Source organism: Leuciscus leuciscus (assembly GCF_965113295.1).
Source record: "Leuciscus leuciscus genome assembly, chromosome: 5".
Lineage (NCBI taxonomy): Eukaryota > Metazoa > Chordata > Actinopteri > Cypriniformes > Leuciscidae > Leuciscus > Leuciscus leuciscus.
Window position 1 is genome coordinate 31,530,558 of NC_138729.1, and position 27,800 is coordinate 31,558,357.

General features: G+C 37.9%; 2 protein-coding genes across 2 annotated transcripts in view; one reads left to right on the forward strand and one right to left on the reverse strand.

The window, feature by feature from the left end:
• LOC309498334 (carboxyl-terminal PDZ ligand of neuronal nitric oxide synthase protein) overlaps positions 1-8,899 on the forward strand; it is a 52,307-nt gene extending 43,408 nt beyond the window's left edge. Inside the window, exon 11 of the mRNA XM_082169040.1 lies at positions 6,307-8,899. Within this exon, the coding sequence (XP_082025166.1) occupies positions 6,307-6,835 (529 nt within the window). The 3' untranslated portion in view covers positions 6,836-8,899. The remainder of the gene's footprint in view (positions 1-6,306) is intronic.
• A 4,039-nt stretch (positions 8,900-12,938) lies between these two features.
• On the reverse strand, positions 12,939-15,100 carry LOC309500130 (uncharacterized protein; the record flags this gene model as incomplete). Its single annotated transcript, XM_082171695.1, has 2 exons — positions 12,939-13,295; positions 14,999-15,100. 2 exons carry the CDS (start codon positions 15,098-15,100, stop codon positions 13,122-13,124), a joined length of 276 nt encoding a protein of 91 aa, XP_082027821.1. The 3' UTR covers positions 12,939-13,121.
• Positions 15,101-27,800: the final 12,700 nt, after the last annotated feature.

Sequence of the window (27,800 nt, forward strand, 5' to 3'; positions counted from 1 at the left end):
CAATGCATAGCGCCACTCGTCGTGGTGTGCCAAAAAATTTACAATAGGCCTACTTTAGTTTCATTTATTTCAGTGTTAATGTTTGAGTTAAAAAAATCCTCTACAGATTAAATTAACACAAAGTCGGCAATAAGAATCCTTTATAGGCTACGAAAAAAGCAAAGGGCTTACAGTCTTAACATTTAGGCTACTTTGCTTAAATTCGATACATTTATTTTCAGTAGGGCCTAATACATTTGTAGGGATGTAATTTCAGTATGCTTTACCAACGCTATGTATTAAATTAAAGTTCCAAGAGGTCTGGTCTCTATATTTCCTTCCCAGCTGACACTAATATGCAAGTGCACAGCAAAAATCACAACTTGTGCTGCGAACGCAAGTTATTTAAGGTGTCTCAACTGTACACAGTCTACCCTACAGTGTGAATTCGTTACAAGGTTTCATTTAATTAAATTAATGTGCAGCAATTTGTACAAATAGAGTCTATAGGCCTACTATACTGTTGTAGCTATTAAATAATCTCATTTAGTATCATATTTGTTAAAATATTCTAATGTTATTTTTTTCCATCTATGTTGAATATGAAAAGTGAACAGCACGAGTAAGATCGAGATCTTCATTATATCGAGAGATGGATATGGAGTGGGTCAGACATGATTTTGACCACTTCATTAAGTTTTGTTTAGTAGAAAACCTTTCTTTAAAGTGAATTTCGTTTTCTATAAATTGTATCTTAATTTTAATAAATTTTTCATCAACCAATTGCTGGATTTAAGAGATAAGTAAGAGAAGCAAATATAACAGACACTAATCATGGAGGCGCCCGCGCGGTCACTTGCATTGCACGTCAGCTGGAGCGCATCTCATCCTCCTAACTTAACGAAACTCAGTGTATGCCTCACACAGACATGATAAATACATCAAATACACAAAGCTTGAAATGTCTTCAAACGAAATAATTCAAAACGAAAAGAAAAAGGCAACTCTCTGATTATGTCTTTACGTGCATTTCTCTCTAGGTGCGTTCACTACAAATATGGCGATCGTCAACTTCATCTTTGCAGTCGACACTGTCAGAAAACACTAGTTTATTGATAAAAATCTATGCACGCATCACCAGATTTACAAATACACATCTTGCTTGTTGCACGCACATATTATGTCGAAAAAACTAAATATTATGTTGAAATAACATTATTATTAATAATACATCTTTTAGAATATTTGATTAAATGCTGCTTGTTCAATTTAATACAATTAAAACTTTAATTGTGATAATTAAAATAAATGAAAATTAAATATTTAGTGGCCAAGTTTTGCTAATTTATTATATAGGCTATTATATGCCTATTGCCTATATTAAGTCATATTAAGACAAGGCATATATTAAGTTATTTTAGCTGTTATGAGAAAAAAAATCTAACGAAATCTAAAATAAATTCTAACGCCAATTCAACATGCCAGAATAAAACCTGATTTTTGAACAATGCGTAATGCCACTCGACCTGGTGTGCCAAAACACTACATTTTAAACTTCAATTTTTAATTCAAAACAATCTCAAAACGCGTTGTGACATTTTTTTAAGCAGTAGCCTAGCCTATATAAGGGCATTGAAACCAGGATCTTAACTAAAACGCGTTCCGCGTAATCTCTCAAAAATTATGCCACACTACTCCATGTATTTTTTTTAAGGACTGCTTTTGAAATCACTATAAATTACTATGCAATTGTATCGCTCACGAGAGCTCTTCATTTATCTAATTCCTCAATAGAATAGTAAAAATATTCAGCGTCATTGCTCCTAATATTGTCTCTATTTTTTACTTTTGATTCTATTTTTTCAGTTCTAAAATTGATTCTATCTTTGGTTCTATTCTGTTGTAGCCTAATAGGCCTATTTATATATATGAACAATATGCCTATTAGGCTTAGGGTTTTATATTTAACCCACTTACATTTTAAAATACGGCAATTGCTGCTGTTTTGCACAATGTCCCTTTGCGCCACCTGGCGGTCATTTCGGGAACGACTTTGAAATGCGGCTGGTTTATTTTTGCCGCGGTGATTTCGCCGCGGCAGCTGGCGCGGCGGTAATAGGCATTCTGGTTGTCCACCATCTGTAATTCTGCACTTGCTTTCGGTAGAATGAAATGTCCTCATTCCTTATATCCGCGGGACTCGCGTGTGGAGCTGATATCTGTCTCTTATTAGCAATCGCGCCCTGCTTCATACCACAGTCATGTTAAAAAACATGAATGTTTTCACTCATCCATAAACATTATTTGATCCATCGGCATGACGACAAGTTCCATAATTCCGCTTATGCGTCATCCACCTACGCCTTTGTTATTGTAAGAGGTTAGCGACCCTTAGCGGCGAAAAAAAATACATATTGTAGCTTTAATGCTAATTCCAGTAGAATCCAGTATTCACCGAGTTGCTGAAGCACCTCCACTATTGTTCACCAGCATTTTTTTCACTTTGTTGTGGTAGTCCTTCGAGGAAACATCATAAAGGCAGGAGGAGTATGTTATCATAGTTCCAAGAACCTTTCCTCCATTGCATAATTCCATCTAGCAGCACCAATACCATCATCTCTCTTTCGTTTCACCATGTTTGAAAGCTGTGTACCGAAGAGCTTCTGTGCTCCTATTGGCCAACGACATAGATGTGACGTAACTTGTCGTACAGGACTGGAAAAAAATTAAACACACTAGTCTTTCTGTAGTTACATTGTGAGGGATCGCAGATGCGGCATCGGTTGTCATCCACTATGATAAACTATACAAGATGAAACGATGGATTCTTGCTTCCTGGTGCTCATCGTCGTTTACAAATCACCACAATATCCTACGTTAAATGGATTGTGCCAAAATTGGGCTGATATTGTGTAGTCTAGACCCGGCATTGGGTTTAAGGGTAGGGTGTAGTAAATCGCATTATCTTATGAAAACCATTGTATCTATGAGACCTCACTAATATATGTTATGGTTTAGCTTGAATCATGCAGTACACTGGCATACAATCTCATTATCAAAGTGAATTCATCAAATGAAGTTTGTTGTGTATGGGTTTGTGCTTCTCTTGGTGTCAAATATCAACAGGGTTTTAAAGGGAATAAATCAGGATTAAAATACTGAATTACTCACATATTTGGACTTCACACACTAAATTCCTCTTCTAGAATTAAATATCTACACATACTCAGACATTACCATGATCAGGAGCAAGACTAATGTTCTCCCTCAGGGCGCTTTTAATTTTTAATCTGATGGCACAATAGGCTATATCAGTTGCAGCCCTTATCCACAGCTCCTGTGGCTTAACAAGTGCAACATTGAATAATGAGATTTTGCATTATGAGGAGTAAATTAAGCTTATTCATTATTGATGCTATGGCATTTTACTTAAGGTTATATTGTTAGACTTACTAAATGGCTAGTGCGACATTTCATCCCAATTCTACAAGAGTCACCGCTATTCAAGATCTAATATTCACAAGATTTATCAGGGCTCTTAACATTTACAAACACACACTCACACACATAACAGTACTGTACATGTACACTGAAAGTAGAGGCATACGTTATGGAAAAATATTGAAAATGAAATGACTTGGCTTTGGACACCCACAGGAAGATGAGTCAATGTGAGGACCCTGAGATGAGGAGATGAGTGCTCTCTGGAAAGATGTGGGGGAGGAGATGTGACAGCGCTTGGTCGGGGGCTAGACGGGATTGCTGATGTGATCGTATGCTAATTAGGGGAAGGAGAGAAAGTGGAAAAGAAACAGAAAATTCTTACACTAGCAGCCAAGGTCCAAGATCAAATGGCAGTAGCTTTGCTTGTGAAGTTACACTGAATATGTTGGATTGTATGTCTATTTATTAGTCTACCATTGTACTATTTTTCATATGTAAGATTATGGATTTGAACACCTTGTGTTGCTGATTGAGGGAAAGTATATTATTACTTACACTAACAGATCAGACTAAAAATTTTGATAAAACAGATGAAATAAATCCCATAGATTTACAATGAAGGCTGCTCCCAAGTTGTATCTAGGGAGCTGAACATCATAGAGACTTGGGGGTGGGCTCTTTAAACTTGAAACAATAACCAATCACTGACCAGACACCTAGCAACTGCATAGCAACACATCAAAAACCACTCCATACACATTAGAAACTGCATAGCAAAACCCTGACAACCACCCACGAGCACTGTGGCGACTTTTGCATTTAAAATGTTTAAATCTAACTTAAGTAGCCTGCTGTATAGTACCTATTTAATCAATTTATTTATGTTTTTGCATATCATATGATTTGGGTTGCTTTTGCATGTATTTAATAAGTATGAGTGAGAGAAAGAGACAAGTCTTATGTTGTGCTTTCTCTGTCCTATGCTGAGTGACTGCATTGCAGTTATTTTTAGTAGAGCCATCAATACAAGAACCTGCAGCTCTGTCTCCCATTTTCTCTCTCTCCCTCTCTTTCTCTACTTAATTTACCCAGCAGGGGAACTGTGGGACAGAGATAAGTGCACACACACACACACACACACACATACACACACACACATGCAGAATGTAGACTGTCTTAAAGAATTGTGTATGAGCTCTTATTGATGATTCAGCATTGTACACTACACAAGCCAAGCCCATCTCCCCACTGTGATTTCCCTAACTGTGCATTTAAAAATCAATGATCAATTCAAATCAATATTTTTTTGTTTGGCTGTGGGAGTCACACGTCACGTAGTAGCTATGGGGATTCGCTATCTTTTACTTAAAAGATTTCTTCAAGTCACTTGTTATTTGAAATCACTAAAATATTGACTCAGCTGATTCAAAACAATGAGTCATCTTGTCAGAATTTATTAACATTTGCATGATCTTACTGCATTAGTTAGAGATTCTAGAAAGCGTCAGGTATTTAAGAATCTTAAACGGTTTACCCACAATTGATAAGCATATCTATCATATTTATTTTATATTGCCCTCTACTTTCTGGTCATGACATTTATCAAGCTATAGAAAAAAAGACAACAAATGTTTATATATATATATATATATATATATATATATATATATAGTTTACATTACATCCTTAGATTACTTTTACATTATTAAAAGATTTATTAATATTTTGAATTAGCTTTTAATGGTCATTTTAAGTTTTAGTGTTTTTTATTCATTTTTAAATATTTCTATGTAGCTTTATATTTATATCAGTTTTCGTTTTAGTAATTTTAGTACTTAAAGGTCCCATATTGTCAGAACTGAAATTTCCTGGCTTTTTTCATTATAACAGAGGTCTAGGGGCAGCAGGCTGCAGCACACATGAACCTAGTTACCTGTGGTTGCCCTGGCCGTGCGTCACTCAGAAAACAACAGGCCAATCAGAAGAGAGGCTCATGAATATTAATTAGACAGGCCAAAATCGGAGATGGTCCTCACTGCAGAACATGAAATCCACGGGGAGGAGTCGGATCTAGATCCAACTCCTCCCACCTTACATATACCTAAACCTACCCATCTCCACCCCCTGATCCCTAAACCTACCCCTAAACCTACCCATCTCCACCCCTTAATCCCTAAACCCACCCCTAAACCTACCAATCCCCACCCCTTTATCTGGATCCAACTCCGCCCCCCGGATCTCGTGTTCTGCATTGAGGTGCTACTGCAAAATCGACCTGTTCTTAGCAGAGCTCCTGAGAAAGGAGCTGTAAAAATATATTGGAATGGTTTTTGGTACTTATACCGCAAATATATATTCTTAAGGACATCAAAACCTAAAATAAAACTTCAGAAAGGTATACAATATGGGACCTTTAATTAACTTAATTTGCCAAAGTTACATTTCAAATTTTTGTTTTAATTTTTTTTAAATAACTTTTTGATCTATTCTGTATTATATGATCTATGATCTATATTATAAATTTTGATATTTATAATATTTATATTTTATTTTATTTCACCTCTATTGTAATTAACAAAAGCTTTTTTTAATAGTTTTAATTAGCAAATAACATCACTTTTAATATTTTTTTATAATTCCTCCACTTGTCGAAATGAACCAGGAACACGTTCAATCAAGCAGATTGAATGAAAACAATTCTTTCATGTAAAATATTTGTTAAAAAGCACATATTTGTTTTCATATAGGACTGCGTCATTGTGCTTAGTTAGGACAAATATACTACAAAACTTTTATGGTATTCTGTGTCAGTAATTTTATGCAAAAAATTTACCCAGACAAGCCGATTGACCTACAAAATTTGCTTTCTTTTTGTGTCCGCAGGTATAAACAAACCATTCCTAAACTGGACCCACCTCCTCAGCCCCTGAACCGCAAGCGGTCGAACAGGACTCTCTCTCCGGGAGTAGAGGCGGAGTCAAGATCTTCAGCTGTAGCCACGCCTGTAAATGGGAACGCATTCACAAACGTGAGCGGTAGCTCCTCGTTTCCTGACATCACGCTATGTTCCGTTTCTCCGGGGGATTTCTATTCTCACACCAACGGCAACAGCGTGTCATGTTCAGCCAGCGAGGATTCTGGCGTGCGCTCCAATGACAAATCCCTTGTATCCCCCCAATCCAGAGACGACCCCTCTGATGACCAGAGCTCTGCGTTCATCTCCACATCCAGTACCTGCAGCAGCTTACCTGAGGATCATCCAGCTGTGAATGGTGGGACCACACCGCTGGGCTATGAGCAAACCATCCCATTCTCTTCACCTATGAATGACACCTGCCTTCATATAAGCCTGAGTGAAGATGAGTTTCTGGAGGACGGCATCTATAATGTCACCACCCCATGCAGGAGTTAGAGTCTCACACCAAATCCGAGGGAAATCACAATAATAATGACTTCACAGTGTTGAGACACTCCACAGAACAAAAACAAAATGAAGAAAGGTGGATTTTTTTTGTCAACTGAACTGTGTGATATTAGCCACATGCTCACACTGTTCTCACACTGCATACTATTTCACACAGTTTTTTTTTTTACTCCTTGTTTTGATCAATGACTCCTCTTTTGTATCCTAATATCACATTTTTCTTTACCTACAATGCCCTAAAATGATTTTATCTATAAGATTTGCTGAAAGAAGATTTAGTATGATACAGAGTAGACTACTATTGACAGATGGATAGTGTATTTTTTAGACTGAAATAAATAGTTATTTTTAGCCAATAAACAAACAATGAATGAAGTGCATTGGAACTGTTTATGTTAGTGCTGCCAATTTGTGTGTGTGTTTTTTAATATTATAAGTTCAGGTCCAATGTTTTTTTTCGCAAATTGATTTATATATTGTTTGGATTTTATTTGGATGTTTACGAGCAGTTATGTAGCAAAGAAACTCAGAAGTATGTTATATAAGGCTGGTGGCTGGTGAAAAATAATTAAGGAACATATAGAAATATGACAAATTTATTTTGTAACAGGAATTCACAAACGGCGTATTTTGTTTCATGTTTCAAGATGTGTTAATGAATAACTACAGTAAGATAGCTTGAGTGATAGATGACTGCAGACAAAAAAAGGACACGGTTATGTCTAGACATCTTGAAGGGCTGAACCTCCTCTCTGATTCTGAGGCTTCACCAATCAAGGTAAAATGAAGGACCATCATTATCACTTTTTGCAGGTGGAAAGGCTGCAAAGAAAAAACAAAGGGAAAGAATGTCATACTGTTTTCCTTATGAGACCTTCTTTAATAAACCACTAGATCATCTGCTTGGGAACTTAAAAACAAAACTGAGGCTTAGTAAAGCAAGTGTTTCTGATCATTCCCACGTGTCTGAGTCAGTTCAACTCTGAATGCTTTTTTCTTATTATTGAATCTGTATCTCATCTAATTCAAATAGAAAAAGTACAATAAATCTATATGGACTCCAGATTATGGTTAGCTTTATTTTATACAGACTGTAACACTCAAGACTTCTATGACCTAAAACTGTGAAATAAGTGTGCCACTTAGTGAAAAACGAACTGATTTTTATTGTTTCATAATGAGACACGCACCGCACAGAGCCGTGGATCACACAAAACTATAATGTATCAGGGTGAATGATAATGAAAAGAGGCAGATTAGAGGAAGGTTGGACAGAAGGATGAACAGGAGGGATTCATGTCATTATGAAAGCAATGGTGAGCAGGTGCTTTTTGCTGATATGGGTTAGCATGACACCTCGAGAAGAGAGGGGAGGGGAAGAGAAAGGGAAAATATGTTAGTACAGGAGATGGAAAAGAGAAAATAAATGGTGTTTTTAAATGTATTGTTCAAATAAATACATTGTTATTGCTTTTATAGCAGAAAAAGAGATGAATGAATAAACTGGCAATTTTGTTTCTGAACCAAAATGTAAATCTTCATTTATTTATCATTTTTGCTGGAACACTCAAAAATGTAACACTGTCAAATATTTTACACAGACCAAAACTTTACTAATCTGAGAATTAGGATATTTAATATTACTAAATAATCCTGTGCAAAGCAAAGCTGTCCGAAGCAAAATAATCATGTGTGTGTGGATCATTTTACTCCTCGCTGACAGCAGGGTTTTTTTCTATCAGTATTCATCTTTTTTCAACAATGTGATATTCTGGTCATTAACTCTTCTCACATTCATGTTTGACATAAGGGTTAACCTTTTTTCTTTCTTACTGTCTATCAATCTGGTCTAACAGACAAGTGGCTAATTTATGAGCTCAAGACATTTAAGCCAATATTTCAGATAATGCATGATTTATCAAGTATTTGGATCCTAGTAGCTTCCACCATTTTACTCTTTAAAAACATGATCTTAGGCTGTATCTAGGTTGTTGTTGTTTTTTTCAGAAATGAGAAATGAAAAAATAAGAAAATAAAATCTGTCTCATGGTATAGGCTGTGGGTTTCTCCCTCTTTCCCATTCCACTTACAGCAGAGAGAAAAGGGAATCACTTTTGGACAGGATACTTATTTCACAAGGAGCACAGGATATTCCTCTTACTTCATCCTCTTTGAGAGAGTAAGTGGGCAGAGAGAATGATAATAAAGGATAAATGCATGAAGGAGAGGGAGACTCTTCAGTCCAGTCGATATTTAAGATCATGTGAGCCTCTCACTATTGCAATTATATACAATTATGGGCCCATGACTGCTGCACTATATGGATACTCTAGTCTAGATTCTCTCACTTAACCAAATGGCTGCACTCAGGATATTTCCTGAAAGAGAATATTTTACTACAAGTATTTATAGTGTATTTAATCTGTAATCTAGATTAATCTTTCAGACATTTTACAATACCTGAGAAAATAACCAAATACAGTGGATAGAATTATATGTTTTAAAGATTGCAAATGAAGTGTATAGTTTTTTGCCACCCACTGATCATTATTTTACCATTTATATTTGCCACCCCCTTTTAATTCACACTCCTTGCTCACCCAGAAACCTTTGAGGAACAAATTAGGCTACTATGTCAATCAACCTACTGTCCAAATGCACTGAATTCACAAAGACTCTGATTCCATTAGTTGCGTCACAATAAATCGACCAAATTTCTGAGTGAGCAGGAGAACAAGCATTGTGGACTTAATCTTTATTTAAAAAAAAAAAAAAAAAAACTCCAGCTCCACCTGTATAGATCTGCTACGGGTGTGATTCATGCTCTACAGCAACAGCAGCAATACAAGCAGCAGCAGCGTAGCAGATCTATTCCGCCAAGATCAAACACATTAACATGGTCATACTCATTTCCATGCCAAACTCTCTGAGAGTTGTCATGACAGAAATATAAACAAAATAAAAACGTATGGATGTTTACTGATGCATAAAATATTTTTCGTCTGATCGCTATATAGCGTCTCTTTGTGTGTGGTCTGTGAAGAACCGCTAAGGAGGAGCTTGATTCATTTGAGCTTGCTTTATACTATAGGATTATGTTGATGCCCTTCCTCCTAAAATTCAAAGGGCTTTACATATATACATAAAACTACATGAAGGCATAACCAATGGCCATTGATTGAGGACAAAAGCCATCCGCCATCAAATATATAGGCTATTTATACACTCACCTAAAGGATTATTAGGAACACCATACCATACTAATACTGTGTTTGACCCCCTTTCGCCTTCAGAACTGCATTAATTCTACGTGGCATTGATTCAACAAGGTGCTGAAAGCATTCTTTAGAAATGTTGGCCCATATTGATAGGATAGCATCTTGCAGTTGATGGAGATTTGTGGGATGCACATCCAGGGCACGAAGCTCCCGTTCCACCACATCCCAAAGATGCTCTATTGGGTTGAGATCTGGTGACTGTGGGGGCCATTTTAGTACAGTGAACTCATTGTCATGTTCAAGAAACCAATTTGAAATGATTCGAGCTTTGTGACATGGTGCATTATCCTGCTGGAAGTAGCCATCAGAGGATGGGTACATGGTGGTCATAAAGGGATGGACATGGTCAGAAACAATGCTCAGGTAGGCCGTGGCATTTAAACGATGCCCAATTGGCACTAAGGGGCCTAAAGTGTGCCAAGAAAACATCCCCCACACCATTACACCACCACCACCAGCCTGCACAGTGGTAACAAGGCATGATGGATCCATGTTCTCATTCTGTTTACGCCAAATTCTGACTCTACCATCTGAATGTCTCAACAGAAATGGAGACTCATCAGACCAGGCAACATTTTTCCAGTCTTCAACTGTCCAATTTTGGTGAGCTCGTGCAAATTGTAGCCTCTTTTTCCTATTTGTAGTGGAGATGAGTGGTACCCGGTGGGGTCTTCTGCTGTTGTAACCCATCCGCCTCAAGGTTGTGCGTGTTGTGGCTTCACAAATGCTTTGCTGCATACCTCGGTTGTAACGAGTGGTTATTTCAGTCAAAGTTGCTCTTCTATCAGCTTGAATCAGTCAGCCCATTCTCCTCTGACCTCTAGCATCAACAAGGCATTTTCGCCCACAGGACTGCCGCATACTGGATGTTTTTTCCTTTTCACACCATTCTTTGTAAACCCTAGAAATGGTTGTGCATGAAAATCCCAGTAACTGAGCAGATTGTGAAATACTCAGACCGGCCCGTCTGGCACCAACAACCATGCCACGCTCAAAATTGCTTAAATCACCTTTCTTTCCCATTCTGACATTCAGTTTGGAGTTCAGGAGATTGTCTTGACCAGGACCACACCCCTAAATGCATTGAAGCAACTGCCATGTGATTGGTTGATTAGATAATTGCATTAATGAGAAATTGAACAGGTGTTCCTAATAATCCTTTAGGTGAGTGTATATGTATTTTTTGTATATTTTTGGCTTTAAATGAACTCAATACCCGTATACAGTATATAGACAATACAACTAACTGTATACCTATAACTGTATATACTGTAGACAACTACACTGCCCTACAAAGGCAGAAGGCAGTAACTTAATTTTTGGTCGAAAATTTGTTATTGATATTTTTGGGACATTTAAGACCTTCTTTATCATGTGGATAAGTATCTTAAGTCAACTTTTTCGAGAAAATAATGGGAGTCTTAACAGTAACTTCCAAAAGCACAGGAGAAACCAAGGCAGAACACTTTAACACCAGTGGAATGCTCAAATTGAGTTAGGTTAATCTGCTATTGTTTTACTGTCCATTAACGTTTGTTGCGTTTAAATTACGGAGTAGCCTGTGTCATACATCTGTCACTGAATTAAAGTGTAAACCAAATAGTTGAGTGGTTGTTTTTACCAATAGCGTTTAAGGATGGCCCATTAGGACAATTATGGTTGAGATGGCTTTGAAATGCAGACATAAAGGTCAAGGTAAGAAATTGTGTAACACAAAAGATGCATAGACAAACAAATTAGATAGATCGCAATCTACTTCATTTAGCTAGCAGCCTATAACATAAATAGGCTAGTCAGCTATCCCATGAATAGGCTACAAAACTGCTCTATATAACAAAGCAATAGTAAATCAGCCAAAATAAATGCCATTATCATTATATTTTATACAGGTATTACTGTAATGATTTTGTACGGTGATCAGCAACCAAATATTGATAATGTGGAAGTTACTGCCATTTGTCTTGGTGTGGCTTATCACTTTTTGCAGACAATACAAAGGCAGAGTACATTTGTCTTAAAATAGTGGTCAAAAGTCAAGTTAGAGCTCAAGATTTTTTTATATAGATCATTTTCATTACTAAAATATCTAATTGCCAGATTTCCAGTGTCCTACAATTAATTTGGCTGGATAACAAAAAATCTTTAACGTCATTTTTCTCAGTTCCACACTCTAGCAAGTTAAGGTCTTTTGCCTTTGTAGGGCATGCAGAACGCCATAGTTTCACACCAGTGAGGTACCAGGCTGTTTACCAGTGTGGAGGCTTTATATTTCCTTTCCAGTCTGCTAGTTGTTTGTTCTTTGCTCTTGTCGATAGTATTGTGGAGAGATTCTTTATCTTTATCTATTCTTTATTTTTCAATTAGTCTGACGTATTATTTCTCATTGAGCCAATGTTAACAGACTATTGCAACAAGAATTGCACTTGGGCCAATTAAAAAATTTAGATGTGACCAGTCACTAGAAAATTTTGACTTGGAGAGGTTAGAAATTTTTTACAGTGTAACATTGCCTGCCATAGTTATGGATGTCACAACACCGCTACCAAAATCATTTAATTTGTTTTGTGAAACATCGGACACTGGTTGCAGGTGGCTTTTCAAATACTGAGACCAGATATAGAGGATGAACTGACCAAAAACATTTACCAATGATGCATTTTCTTGTCATGAACAGAGACAGCATTGTTCATTAACTGAAACCTGGTTTTAACTTGGTTAGACATTAAATTATTATGTATTTTTGTAATTTTTACTTTATTTTATTTTTATTTTAGGTTAAAAAATAAAATAAAATGAGATATTAATTCCTTGCAACGTTTGATACTTCCCTCGGTATCCCTGGGAAGTTACAGACAATATATAGTACACAAGAGACTAACAAGATCCACACACCATAAAGACTGTTTTATATAATGTATTTTGATAAACAACGAAATTAAAGTCCACTTTAGTGTCAACCAATTCAACACTTTAGCAGTAGAAAAAAAGGATGTAGTTTACAATGAAGCATGCTGTAAATCATTTACCTGGTTTAGTGCCACATTGACCACTGTAGAATCTCTGTTGCTGGTGGCTTTGCAGGCAAATCCTGAGATACAGATGGAGATGATGAACTGAAGAATGGAGAACACCAGCAATATTCCATTGATCCCCAGTTTAAATATCTCTAAAAAAATATTCAACATGATCATATGAAAGTAGTTTCACAAGTAGTGTAAAAGTATATTCTAAAAGTTATATTATACCATGGTCTGTCAGAATAACCGATTCTGATTGGCTGGAAGGTGTGCGTTCAAACCTTGTAATGCATAGTTCCAGTCAGTTTAATCACACACGGACACACATCACACACATATCGGAGTTTGCGCTGTGCATACACAGAAACATTCAGGAGCACAGAAACTTGTAATCAATGCTGCCCTGTGACTTTTAAAAATAAATTAACTTAGCTGCTGAATTTCTACATGAAATTACTCAGCAATGAGGGGGTAACAACTCTGCTTTTGTAAGTCACAGCTTCATTGTTAATAGAGAGAGTGACGCTGCCCAGGAAATTCTAATTATTTCAAATAAATGTTATAGTTCAATCAAATAAATGTAATCTATCAACTTCTTTATCTCTGTGTGTGATTTAAAGCCTGCCGAATGCTGATCTAATGAGTCATATAGATGATGAAAATAACTGCAATTTTAAGCCTTCCAGTCAAATTTTGCGCTTCAAACACCAATGACAGCTTTAACTATTCTGTGTTGGCAAGCAACGATGGTGTAAGTGGGATAATGCATGGCTAGCTGTGCATTAAACAATTTGAATGCACTTCATATCAGGTGGTTCTTTGCCTCCACATCGTGCAGTACAATCATGTAATGCACACTATGCATCATCCCTAGGCTTTCGAACACTTGGAACATAATTATACAGTAGCACACAAGTTGAATGGACTACTTCATGTAAAATCATGTAAAGACTACGAAAGGCAGATATGATAGGAACGTGCTGTGTTGATTTGTGGTGCTATTTGGTGTTTAGGGACCAAAAAAAATCATATTGGCCTTTTACCTCGTAGCCCCATTGTACCCTGCTTGCAGTCTTTATTCAAACAACAGATGACTGAAAGGGCTTTATGCTCACAAAAACTGTTAAATACCAGATGAGTTAAGCAAGGTCAGTTGTGTAATTGAAGCAACTTCTAATTAGAGGTCCAGTTTTCTTGATCCTTTTAAATACTTTTCTGCAAACAGATGATGGTATCTGAACTGCTGCTATATTTTTGACAGCTTATAGTGTTTAAAATTGCACAAAAATTACTTGAGTATTAGAAACAATTTGACAAAATGTTATCACCCACAGATTTCAGCACATTATATGTACGTACCACACACAGGTGAAGTTTATTATGCGCAGCAACAGACAGAAATCCAACACTGGTGTACTGACAGAGAAACAGAACATTTCAAAGTTCATTCTGGAAATTATTGTAAAATATGAGGCAATAAAGCAAAACCATTAAATAAAACTTACAATAAGGGATGCCCAGTATGCCAGTATAGAAAAGTATAGGTGGGTAATCGTATTTGTCTTTATTGATGGTGTGTATGATGCCAAATAAGAAACAAAACCGTTTAGTTTTTTTCCCATAATGACATATAATTCATGTGTTTTACACACAAGCAAAAAAAAAAAAAAAAAGAAGCTTTATTAATGGTTTATGCTCTGTACAGTCAAAAGGCAATCAGACCGGCAAACATCTATTAACTTGAGGACATATGACAACAGCTTTTTATTTTATTATCATCATTAAATGCATTACCCCCAATGCCTTTGGTTTTGCTTTGAAAAATTCAGTGAGAGCCTATGATATGCTCCTCTGGCCTCCTGTCCATCATTACAAATAACAGTATTTTGCGCCACCTGTGGATTTACTTGGATGACAACTGTAGCTTTGTCAGTTGACAGAACCTTGCTGGCTTCCATTCTAGGCAAAGTTTTCACCTGTAATTAAGCATTCGAATTATGCTGTTCACAACTCGCTTAAGGTTTCTTTTTTTCTGGCATTTCATGTACAGTACAGTATTTATATTTAAAGCATTAGCTGATAGCCATGTCCAGATTGACTTAAAAATCGATACAGGGTTTCCAAAACAAGAATATTGCTTATGTTAGGCTTATGTTAGCTTATGCTGTAATTTTAAAAAGCGAAAAATATTGCCACTTATATAATATATATATTTCTTTTCCTTAAATATTTTACACAGTTCCGTAAACATAAATCAGGCATCTATTATATTGGGAAGTGGTGACCTCTCTCCAATGATGGATAGCTCTCTCTCTAGGTACATTGATCTGGATGAGGGTGTCAGCTGTGCCTAACTGTGTCTTCCTTTCAAGATGACAGTCTTTGCTTTTCCAAGGCTTTGCAATCTTGTTTTCATAATAGCCCAGCACTGACCACTCCAAATATGGTTCTGGGCCAGAAAATGCAAGAACCAGTGTCTGGACCAAAAGCTGAACTTGTTTTTGTTAAGAAGTTGAGCAGATCAATACCACCCATGAAGAGGCTCTCCTCACAATCGATTCTCAGCTTACTCCCACAGATGATGTGATGGATTTGTCCCAGCATTTAACCCTATTTTTAAAAAGGAAAATCATATGCCTGAGGTGTCTAGCTGTAGAACACTTTCAACTTGTTTTGTGCACCTAAACTGAACTGAATAAGGGCTACTGTAATATAAATGATTTTATTTGTATTTATTTTTTCTTCTTTTTTTAAAGTGATGATTGCTTTCAAAAGTATTAGGCCTAAATTATGTCTACTATAGTTTGATGCATTTTTATCAAATATAAGATTTTGTAAAATTCCATATGGAGGCCTGATATTGTATTTTTGTCGTTTTCCTAAAATTGTTAAAATATAGTATTTAATATACACACTGTAATTATGTGTTGTTATACCATAATATCCTATATAATTAACTAAAACAGTGTTGGTTATTTGGAGATGTTATAATATTTCTATCATAGAACATTTGAAAGTTTGGGTACATATACAGTACTTTCAAAAATCATGAGGGCAAGTGGATGCAACAATGATATTTGATTTTGGCTGGCTGAGAGATTCAAAATGAAAGTGTATTTTACTCAAATATGTATGAATAATGTAACATTTGAATGTTTTATTTAAACACTTGGAAGTATATGGAAGTATAACATTTAAAAATTATTGTAGAATTGAATGTCTTCAGATTTGTTTGTTAATCTAAGTGTTTAATATCCTGGCACCCCCCTGTGGCGTGTATTTGAGCAGCACAGGAAATGAGGCAGATGAGCACCCCTTTTTAACAGCTCTAGCAGTGTAAAGACAATTAATGGCTTTTTATAACAATAAAATCATTCTTTTTTTAAATTGTCAATCTCCAAGTACACCACGTAGAAAGTGGAAGATAGTGTTTATTTCTGCAACTGATCCATCTTTTCACCACAATCAATACAATGACAACAATGAGGCAGAGAAGAACAGTTAATGGTGAGCTAACATTGCATGTGCTCTCTTGTTTTTTATTCATTAGGAATTCTACAATCAGTTGACCATTCACCAACGAAAATAAAAAGTGTTTCTTCACCGGAGTGCTTTTGTGTATAGGACCGTTTAACCTTTAGAGAGAGCAAGTTGTTTTCTGTTGTGCTGGTTGATCGTATAGTCGAAATTACAGATGTAAACCTTGTCCATTACAGGTTAACAATGGAAAGAGAGAAGCAAGGTTGTTCATTTAACTGAGATCCTCTTTACAATGAGTACCTGCACCACACACACAAACACACATGCACACGGCCAAAATGCACTGAGCATGCTTTAAATGGCTATTTTTAACAATTGGAGGAGAGTGGCTCCCTTGTTCCCCATAAAACTTTGGCTCCACTTAATAGCATGTTATTTAGTGGTCTCTCTCTCTCTCTGTGTGTGCGCGCGCGCGCTTGTGTGTGTGTGTGTGTGTGTGTGTGTGTGTGTGTGTGTGTGTGTGTGTGTGTGTGTGTGTGTGTGTGTGTGTGTGTGTGTGTGTGTGTGTGTGTGTGTGTGTGTATAAATTGACAATGCTGCGAAAATGCAGATGCAGCAATTCTTAAGGGGATGAGAAATGTAATTTCTCACGTAAAGTGTGCTGTGTCAGGGTGTTGGACATGCACACGCGCCATAAACAAAGGGTGAGAGGGAGAAAAGGAGAAAAAAAGGAGATTCAACCCCCATTGCCCACATGAGGATAAGTGATTGATAAAATGTTATCCTCAGCATATGACCTTTTGTAATTTTAGAGCATTAGTGCCATTATTGAGAACAATGCAAACAGTTCCTCTTGTCTATGACAGAGGGGAGGGCAAAGGACAGCATTCACTCATGAGTTTACATGCGGCACATTTCAGCATCACCAGACTACAGTGAACACTATAAATGCTGCACCTTCTGAGCTTGAACAGTTGTCATATAACGGGGTCAATCAAGTGCACATATTTCTGCCCCTCATGATGCTTCTACAAACGGTGGTTGATGTTGCACTCAGAAAGCACTGTCTATGGTATACTGTACAGTCCAGTATATTTTTGTTTGTGCACAATCATGTTTGTGTAAAAAAAATAGATTGAAGCTGCCATATGAGTTAATTCATTATCATTATAGCCCAGTTCTGAAACAGACAGCCAGTCTCAAGTTCATTTTCTGCCTGTCAAGTTTTAGTTAGCAATTAGAAACACAATTACCTATCATTTTTCTCTACATCGTAAGAACCTATTCCTTTTCGTTTGGATACGCTTCTGAATTGAACAGGATAGTTTGGATATCGAAAGGATTGCCCGTCTCATTGGATTGCTTACCTGTCGCGGAGCCTGGAAGCCTTAATTGAAACACTTGACCATTCTCTACCATTGGCTGTATGGCCTAAATGAAGGTGGCACATTCCACAAGCCCAGTCTTCACTAAGGTCTGGTAACCTTCACCGCTCAGCTGGTTCAGAACCAAGCCTTAGGGTTAGGGTTAGGGTTAGGGTCCGCCACGAGCTATCCCAGAGTTTGATGGTGATCCACTTAAATATGCTGCCTTTATTAGAGCTTTCGAGCAAGCTATTGAAAGGAAAACTACAGATAAACAAGAATGTCTTTATTACCTTGAGCAACATACCAGAGGGCAGCCAAGAGAACTGGTTCAGAGTTGCTATAACATGCTCCTGGGCAGGGCTATGAGAGAGCAAAGAATCTATTGAAAGAACACTTTGGAAATGAAATGAAAATTGCTGTAGCTTATATGGAGAAGGCTATGACGTGGCCTACGATGAGGGTTGATGACATTAATGCTCTGCAGTCTTTTTCAATCTTTTTAAGGGACTGTTGCAATGTCATGGAAGATTTACAGCATATGGACGAGATGAACGTGCCATCCAATCTTCACCTGATAATGATTAAGTTGCCATATAAACTGAGGGAAAAATGGAGGTCTGTCGCCTGGGAGCTACAGGAGCGCCGTGGTTACCAGCGCCATGTTCCCAGACTTTGTGACCTTCATTGAGCGTCAGGTAAATATTTTGTCTGATCCTCTCTTTGGTGACCTACAGGGTACGCCACCAGACCCTTCCTCTAAACCCAAGAGTAGACATAACGGAAGAGGCCAAGCTCCTGTTGCTGCCATCAATACTGCCTCAGGACCAACCACATCAGCAGCTTGGACCCAACAGCGCAGAGGGCCAGCTGCACAGAAGAATGACGAAGAGACATGCTGTGTGTGTAAAAGCCAGCATTCAGTGGAGAAGTATTCACAGCTTGATGAGATGACACACAGGGAGAAATTGGAGGCTTTGAAAGTAGGCAGAGTTTGTTTCAGCTGTCTGAGGAGAGGTCATTTGAGCAGGGAATGTGACAAGCCTTTGACATGTGATATATTTAAACACAAACATCCAACTGTCCTACACATCGAATTTAAAACACAGGAAGTGTCAGTCAATAATGCATTTGTGTCATTGGAGACATGGGGCCATACTGGGGCCAGAGGTGATGAATGTGTCCTATCTATTGTGCCTGTACAGGTGAAGGCCAAGTCCGGGAGCACGATTGTGAACACCTATGCCTTTCTAGACCCTGGGAGTTCAGCTTCTTTCTGTACCCAACATCTCAAGAGAAAACTGAATCTTTCAGGAGTCAAGACTAGCATTCTTCTTCGTACTCTTGGCCAAGAGAGGTCTGTAGACACATTCTTGCTTAGTGGTCACAAGGTTTCTGGCTTGAATGAAGAAAACTTCCTGGATTTACCTGAAGTCTATACTCAGAGGACCATGCCAGTGAGCAGAAATAACATTCTCACTCAACAGGACCTAGAGGGATGGAAATACCTTGAAGGCATTAGAGTTCCCAGTTTTGAGGCAGAGGTGGAATTGCTGATAGGCACCAATGCGCCGAAGCTCATGGAACCATGGGAAATAATAAATAGCCAAGGCGAAGGACCATATGCTGTCAGGACTCTACTGGGGGGGTCGCGAATGGTCCGCTGAGAGGTGGTGAGCCGCGCAAAGGCAAGATGGGCTGTCCTGCTGTCACTGCCAATAGCCTGAATACAATCAGGATTTAAAAAATCAGACGATGTGTGCCTTTCCAGAGAGGATCAAAAGTTCATGCAAATAATGGAGTCTTCAATTCAGCTTGATGAAGGACACTACTGCTTTGACAGCCTTTTAAGGCTGAAGATGTCGTCTTGCCAAATAACCACAGCATCGCAGAACAGCGTCTCTAAGAGGGTGGCTGTAGAAATGAAACAGATGTTGCACAGTGGAGACACATAGGCACAAGACTGAATCCAGCTGATGAGGCATCCAGGGGTCTAAGTGCTAAAGAATTCCTTGCATGCGAGTGGTGGCTGAAGGGACCAGAATTTCACTTGAGGGGGGAAGTGGAATGGCCTAAGACCATCATGGAACAACCTTTGATCCCTGTGGATGACCCTGAGGTGAAGAAAGACCCACTGGTGAATGCCTTTGTCTCCCACAGTCCACTGAATGCAACAAAAGTGTTTTAAAGCTACTTTTCAGATTTTAAGAAGCTGAGAAGGTCTGTGGCATGGATGCTCAGACTCAGAGACGTGCTTCTAACCTTGTCCCAAAGGAGAAAGGTTCTTGAAGCCTCCGAAAGCATTGGCCATGATAATGGAAGCCGAAGTGTCATAGATGAGGTCCTGAATAGATGACCTGACCACAGATGTCCTAGGCTCAAGAGAAGAATATTTCACTTAGATTAGCTCTGCACAAATGACTCCTTTAGTTTAAATTAGGTAATTTGGGTAATTGTGGTTAAAGTAAATATTCACAATTATGGGGCCATTTGTATTCACCTTTTAGATAGGTTAATTTAGCTATTACTTATTATAGCCACTTGGGGGAGTATCGCACTGGGTGTGACACGTCACTGAGAGTTAGGTATATTTACAGGTGTGGCAATCAGTTAGGGAAAGGTGTGGATGGCGAGGAACACACAGTTCTTACCGTAGCCGTGAGCACCCACTCCACCAACAGCACAACTGCACTTTATTAACTAGCACTGGGTGAAGTACCATTTTATGTAAAAATACCTTTTCTACCTTTATAATAAATGGGAACACCACCCAAAAAGAGCTAATGCCTGGACTTTTGTGCGTTGAGAACACCATTCCATCCATGCCGAGGCTTATAGGATAGCCTCTACAGAGATGGAGAGCCACACTCCGCTACGACCTTAGTTTAACCTCATGGTATGGTTGTCTGAATATAGCAGATGGCACAGAACTGAATGCGTCATGATCTATCATTCATTCTCCCTGCTTGTCTCCTTTATTTCTCTCTCACCCTCCCTCTTTTACTGCTCATTTCTTCTAAATCCTTGGTTAGTTTTTTAAAGAGCCAAAGACACATCTGGATGTTAACAGAATAAAATCTCCTCAGCCAGATATGAAAATATTTATAACTTAATACACTTATTTAATTAAATATTATTTTATCAGAATTACAATTGAAGTAAAACATTTAATTGGAAAACTAACAATAATTTCAGTATGACAAGTAGGGCCAGGGCGAGGCTGAGAGCCATGGGAACAGAACGAGGCCGCAAGCGTCACCTGCACGCAAAACCCAAACCCCGCCTCCTTCTTCCCTTAACTTTAAACCTTGCTACATTCAGATTTGGACTATAAATCTCAGTAATAGTAACACACATAATAACACAATATTAGCTAAATGTAAATCTTCATCAAACTATGAATACCTTCCTAAAACTTTTATAGTTCTTGCAAGTAATCATCTCAAACTCAATTTAATTTGACCCCAACTTTAAAGCTTTTGATGAAGATGAATCTTCATCAAACTATGAATACCTTCCTAAAACTTTTATAGTCCTTGCAAGTAATCATCTCAAACTCAATTTAATTTGACCATCAGTAACCATCAGTGCCTAAATATTATAATATTAGATACACTCAGTACCAGTCAAAAGACAGACACATTTGACAGGATTTTGTTTCTCATGAACTTTAAAGCCATTTTGATCTGCTTAGATGATTGAAATGATTTTGTAATATTTTACTGCTCTTTATTCATTTATGATTGGATACATTTTTGTAATTTCATTGCTTTGATGTATTATTATTCTAAAAAGTGGAATACCAATATTTACTGTGACCGGGAGGGGACATGTTCGGTTCACTTTGTTTTTTCGTGGCCACAATATAAAAACTCGTGGGAACGTGATATTAAGTAGTGGGAACGTCATAATATCCTGTGGGAACGAGATCATAATGAGTGAACTACACACGTTTCTCGTGGCTACCAGTTTTATAACATATGATGTTTTATTAACAAAGTTCGGGAGGAGCACGTTCAGATAATTAACACAAGTGGAGAGCACTCAGCAATCAATGGTAAGAGGTATATATACATTCAGCAATCTCACCTCAATCCATTGACAGTTTTGCAGAATCCCCCCACCACCTCTTCTCCACGCTTCTAGTCCTAAACACTTACATGGGGGGGAGTACTCTGGGTTCGGGCTGAACTCTGAGCTTGGAGCCCTCCCCCCGGACAGCACGCCAAATACGCATTCAACTTTACCCCCTCAAATTGTATGTAAGTGTGAACTCGTGAAGTGGGAACCGAATCTTCACACGCGATACGGGCTCCTCCTTTTACCCCAGTCATAATTTACTTTGTTATTTGTTAATTTAAGTTTCTCATAATTTGTTTTTGTTTATTGCCTTAAATGGGACTTTATTCGTGACCCGAGTATTTCATTCAAGCCAGCAAATTTCTGATGAAAAAGCCCATTCAACTTAAAAATGTGCATCAGGTGTCTTTCACTTACATACCCATGTCTTAATGCCAGAGACCGCACTATATCTTTATATGACATTCCTAATTCAAAGTAAAATGTTATTTCATCAGCCATCTCCATCTCCGACAGCTTACAGTATTGACCGGTGTGGTACCCTCAACATAACTTGTGGCTACGAGTAATAGATGTCGTTCTCTCAAAATATGAAGTCGTGGCCACAAGAAAAATATATCGTTCCCTCAACACATCGCGTGGCCACGACATAATGATGTCGTTACCTCAACAATATGATCTCGTGGCTTTGATTTATTATCACGTTCCCACGATTTAATATGACGTTCCCACGAATTAATATATAGTGGCACACTGTAAAAAAAGAAAAGTTGACTTAACCTAAAATTATAAGGCAACTTGCTGCACAGATTTTTTGAGTTGACTCAACTAATAGAGTTTACTCAACTGGAGATGTTATAGTTGAGTCAACTCAACTATAGAGATGTTTTGGTTGAGTCAACTAAAAAAATCTGTGCAGCAAGTTGCCTTATAATTTTAAGTTAAGTCAACTTAAATTTTTTACAGTGCAACAACATATTATCACGTTCCCATGAGTTTATATGTTGTGGCCACGACAAAACTAAGTGAACCGAACGTCCCCTCCCGGTCACCGTAAATATTAAAGAATGAGTAAGTGTTCCCAAACCTTTGATTGGTACTTTATAAATGGAGAAAAGCAGAATTCACCACTTTATCTCTTCCGTTAATCTGGACTTCAAGCTTGAGCCCATACATTTTGGAAAGGAAGGGGTTACATTCCTGAAATCTGTCATAAATGATTTAGTGTGACCTCTGAGATTGGATGACCACACTTGTGATCAGGTCTGGATGATTTTTTTTTTTTTTGCTCTGCTAGTTTGTGCTCTGCCGACAGATCTGTTGATCTATTATGATGATGGACCCAAACAGAAAGGCACACAGAAATAGCTTCTGCAGGTCTGTATTAGAGTCAGCTGCCTTCAAATGTACTGGATGTCTTCTCTTGCTTGGTAAATGATGCAAATGAGATTGATTTTTCAACACTTTGGCCAATTGTAGCCAAAATAAATTGCATTAATCTGATTCCAAATTAAAGGGATACTTCACCTCTGGAAAGATGAATGTGTATTTAAAATGGGTCATTTATGTAAAAGAAATGTGAAATTAATTTTGAATTTGGAGCTTTCTAGACTGAGAAAAGCAAGAAAATGTATTTTTGGCTTATGTGGATGAAAGACAACAACTCCCATAATGCACTTGCTTCGCTGCCCTAGGAGGCCACTCCCAAGCCACGCCTACCGGTAAGAGAGCGCAGCAGTTAAACAAGAAGGATTAGCTACTAGTGAGTCTCCCCGGGATTTCGAGATCGCCCAAAATGTCCGGGATTCGGCTTTTGAGTTCGACAGTCGCCATTCATTATGTTTACTGTGGCGAGCAGGACGAGGCTGAGGGCCGCGGGAGAACGGCGCGAGGCTGGTGGCGTGATTACCGATGAGCAGGACGCGCTGCAGTCAAAGACGCACCGGTCTCGTATCTCTCACGGAGGAATGGGAATTTTCTTAGCAATGTTAAAACGCACATCAACCGATCACTTGTTTAGTGTTCATGTAAACACTACATTCAGATTCACCAATCGGAATGAATTCAGTTAGATTGAAACAAAAGGTGTGCATGTAAACAATGAATGGCGACTGTAGAAAGCAAAAGATGAATCCCGGACATTTTGGACGATCTCGACGGCTGGACATGTCCGGGAAAAAGAGGATGGTTACCCCTACTACTCAGCTTTCTCCTACTACTCAGCTTTCTCCACAGAACAAGAGCCTGCTAGCTTAGCTTCCAAAGAAAGACGACTGTCACTGTGTACATTCTGTGAGTGAGATCCCACCCTCTATGGGCGGGTTGAAAACATGCGGGACAGCTCCTCCTACAGGCTGTAGTCTTTAGCCTCTGGCCAAAAAATCCTCTGATGACGCAAAATGACGATTTTTGCGTCATCTGAGGATTTTTTCCAGACAAAAAATACATAAATCTCTCGTCTCAGGGGGATATGAGGGTAGAAAGCACGGTAATTCGAAAATACTACAGGTTTTCTACTAATACAAAGCTCAATGCTAAATCCTGAAGTATCCCTTTAAGGAGTCAGTATTCGGCTTGGCTGTATGTGTGTGAGAAAGAGTTTTCATGGGGATGAGTTTTGGATTGGCTAGGCAAATTATGAAGAAATGCAACAGTGGAATGCTATGTATATGAAAGAAAGTACACATAACATCCCATCTACTGAGACATTAATACCAAAAACAGAGAGGAGAGCTGGACAGGCTGAATTTGTCTTGCAGGGGTTTGTGAGGTAAGAAAGGACTTATATTATTATGTAATTCAACAAAATATAAGGCTTTATTCATATAACCTCCTAAAGTACAAAAATTATTTGGAACAAGGATTTTCTTATTAATTTCCACCCCATGGGCTTTAAGATTTATAAGAATTGCAACATCCATCCATCTGTCCATCAGGGTTCCCATGATCATGGAAAATCTGCAAAGATCAAGGTAAGAGTAATTTATATAATATAAATAACTGTAGCTATGTTTGCCTTTAAAATATTTCACCAGTTGTATATACATACTTTAGTCAGGGTAGGCACCATATTGGATATACTATATAAAATTAACTATAGTAGAAGTAATATTTTAGTATATTAAAGGTATAATCTGTAATTTTTTTGCCACCAGAGGTTGCATTTTCAAAACAATAACCAAGGCAAAGCTTGATGACGCTATGAAGGAGAGTGAAACTAGAGATGTCATTTTCACCATCCAGAGATTGGAATTCACAAATCATATAAATTATATATCAGCTAATAAATTAGTTTTTGTATTACCTGTACGTTTGATCACATTATTTTATAGCATCATAATGAATTAGCTGCAAGGAACGTGTAATGCTATTAGCCTGTTACTAATATGTTACTATTTGTCAAATGATTTGGTGGGGTAATGCTGCGCAGTTTTACACGTTTATAACAGTCGTACTAAAAGTACATTTTAACAAACCCACAGTATTTGCAAGTAATGGCTAAATATTTTTGTGCAACACATAGGCCTACTGTATTTAAAGGTGCTGTCTGTAAGAATGACAGCTAGTGGTCGAAATTGTGTCCAACATTGTGGTGCGACAATGACAAGGGACGAGCCATTATTTAAAATTGGAATTTCTCCGGGTTTACAAATCCGTGGGAAATTTTGGGATAATGTAAGTAGGCCTACTCAACTGCATGAAATATAGAACACTGTGTAAGTGGTTTTTGAATATTTTATTTTAAAAATCTTACATATTGTACCTTTAAAACATGTGTTATAATAACGTGTTAATAACGTGAGTCCCATGAGCTATACAGTTAGTGTAAAGGTGGATAGCATCAATATTGCTTTGTCCTGTTTTGTGGCACTTCCTCAAACTTGTGCTTAATTTTCTAACAATTTCTAATCAACATTTAATATTTAATTTATTATTACTGTAATACAGTTCAGCATTCATCTTCTTACCAGGTCGATTGTTTTGTACAATGCAATGGACTATTTTTTCTTGGCTAAAGATTTAAGATAATATACAAGTAAAATAATGTACAAAACGTACACATCAATCAGTGTTGTGGTCCTGATCAACCTGTTGGAGCTTATGTTATGATGAATCTACATTTTCCCTTACAAAATTATTAAATAAATCTTTAGCCAGTTACCATGATTAACTGGAAAAGTTATGGAAATTCAAACTAATCTAATCTACCTATTTGTCCCATTTACTCTAAGATAAAAGTACCTCTACTTGTTATCCTTTTCCCATGATAATTGACATAAAAGATGTGTTAAATGGATCATGTTTTCCCACATTCAATTTGTTATTGTTTCTAGCATGTCAAGGCTCATTGGCCACATTTATTCATGAAAGTGTCTCCATCTCTAATGCATTAATTCATTAGATTTGTCCTTGTTCAATCAAAATGAATGACTGTTTCAATCACATTCATGTTTCTCCTCTAGTAATAATCTCATAATGAAGTACTCAGTAAAACCAGCTCGAGTTTAGGGCCTCTGCTGGGCACATAGTGACCAGCTGGAGGGGTCAAGTGCAGCAAATATGCTTACGGTTGCTATAGCAGTGTTCTTAAAGAAGTCACTTTAGAGATAGAAGGAAGCGATCAAGACATTACAAAAAAGAAAGTTCTGGTAAGATGAAACTCATGCAAATTGGACTGCCAGGAGTGGGTAGGAGGTGAAGAGGAGAGTGGGAGAGAGAAAAAGAAGAGAACCAGAGCGTGAGTGCGTACGAATCTCAATGACTTGTTGAAGTGAGTCTAATTAATCTCTTAGTAGCTCTCATCTTTCCTCCAGATGCCCCAGGGACACAATGTACCCTGTGTGTGTGTTCATATGTATGTATGTGTGCGTGTGCGTGCGTGCGTGCGTGCGTGCGTGCGTGTGTGTGTGTGTGTGTGTGTGTGTATTTGTAAATGCATTTTTTGGTTCAAGGATTAACCTTAAGACTGTCTGAGCAGAACTGCACCCTGGGTAGAACATCAAAACAAGCACCCCATGTCAGTGGAAAAATTTCACTGGTGTGTCCGTGTGTGTGTGTGCGCCCTTAATCTTTGAGAAAATGCATGTGTGCCACTGAGTGTTTATGGAAGTGTAGGAAAATTTAGCACAGAACACAGAGACTATTTCTTGCATTTCTACATAAATTGAGCTCAACAATAGTGTACAATTCCACATTCTAGCTGGATATACATGACTCATTTAACACTGACTCAACAACTACATTTCACAATAACAACCAAAAAAATATTATGGAATTCATCCAAGGACGTCTATAATAGCCCACCTGGAGAAAGATATCTGCTAGCATTCCCATTCATCTCAATGGCTGTCAAAGTCCCTGAAAGTATGTAATTTGAAATTCATCTTTGCTCATGGTACCATAGAACTTGTCCATGAAAACTATTGCCTAAGCTTAAAGTCACAGAGCAGGGTCACAGAGTCGCATGGTGCAATAAAGTCGCCAACGCTCTGCAGATTTCATGATGAAGAGTTCTAAACTATCACTGGCATTAATATCAGCACAAAAACTGTGCAGTAGAAGCTTCATGGAATGGGTTTCCATGACCAAGCAGCTATATGCAAATCTCACATCACCAAGTACAATGCAAAGCATCAGATGGAGTCGTGTAAAGCACATCGCCACTGGACTCTGGAGCAGTGAAAATGTGTTCTGTAGAGTGACAAATCACACTCATCTATTTGGCAGTCTGGTG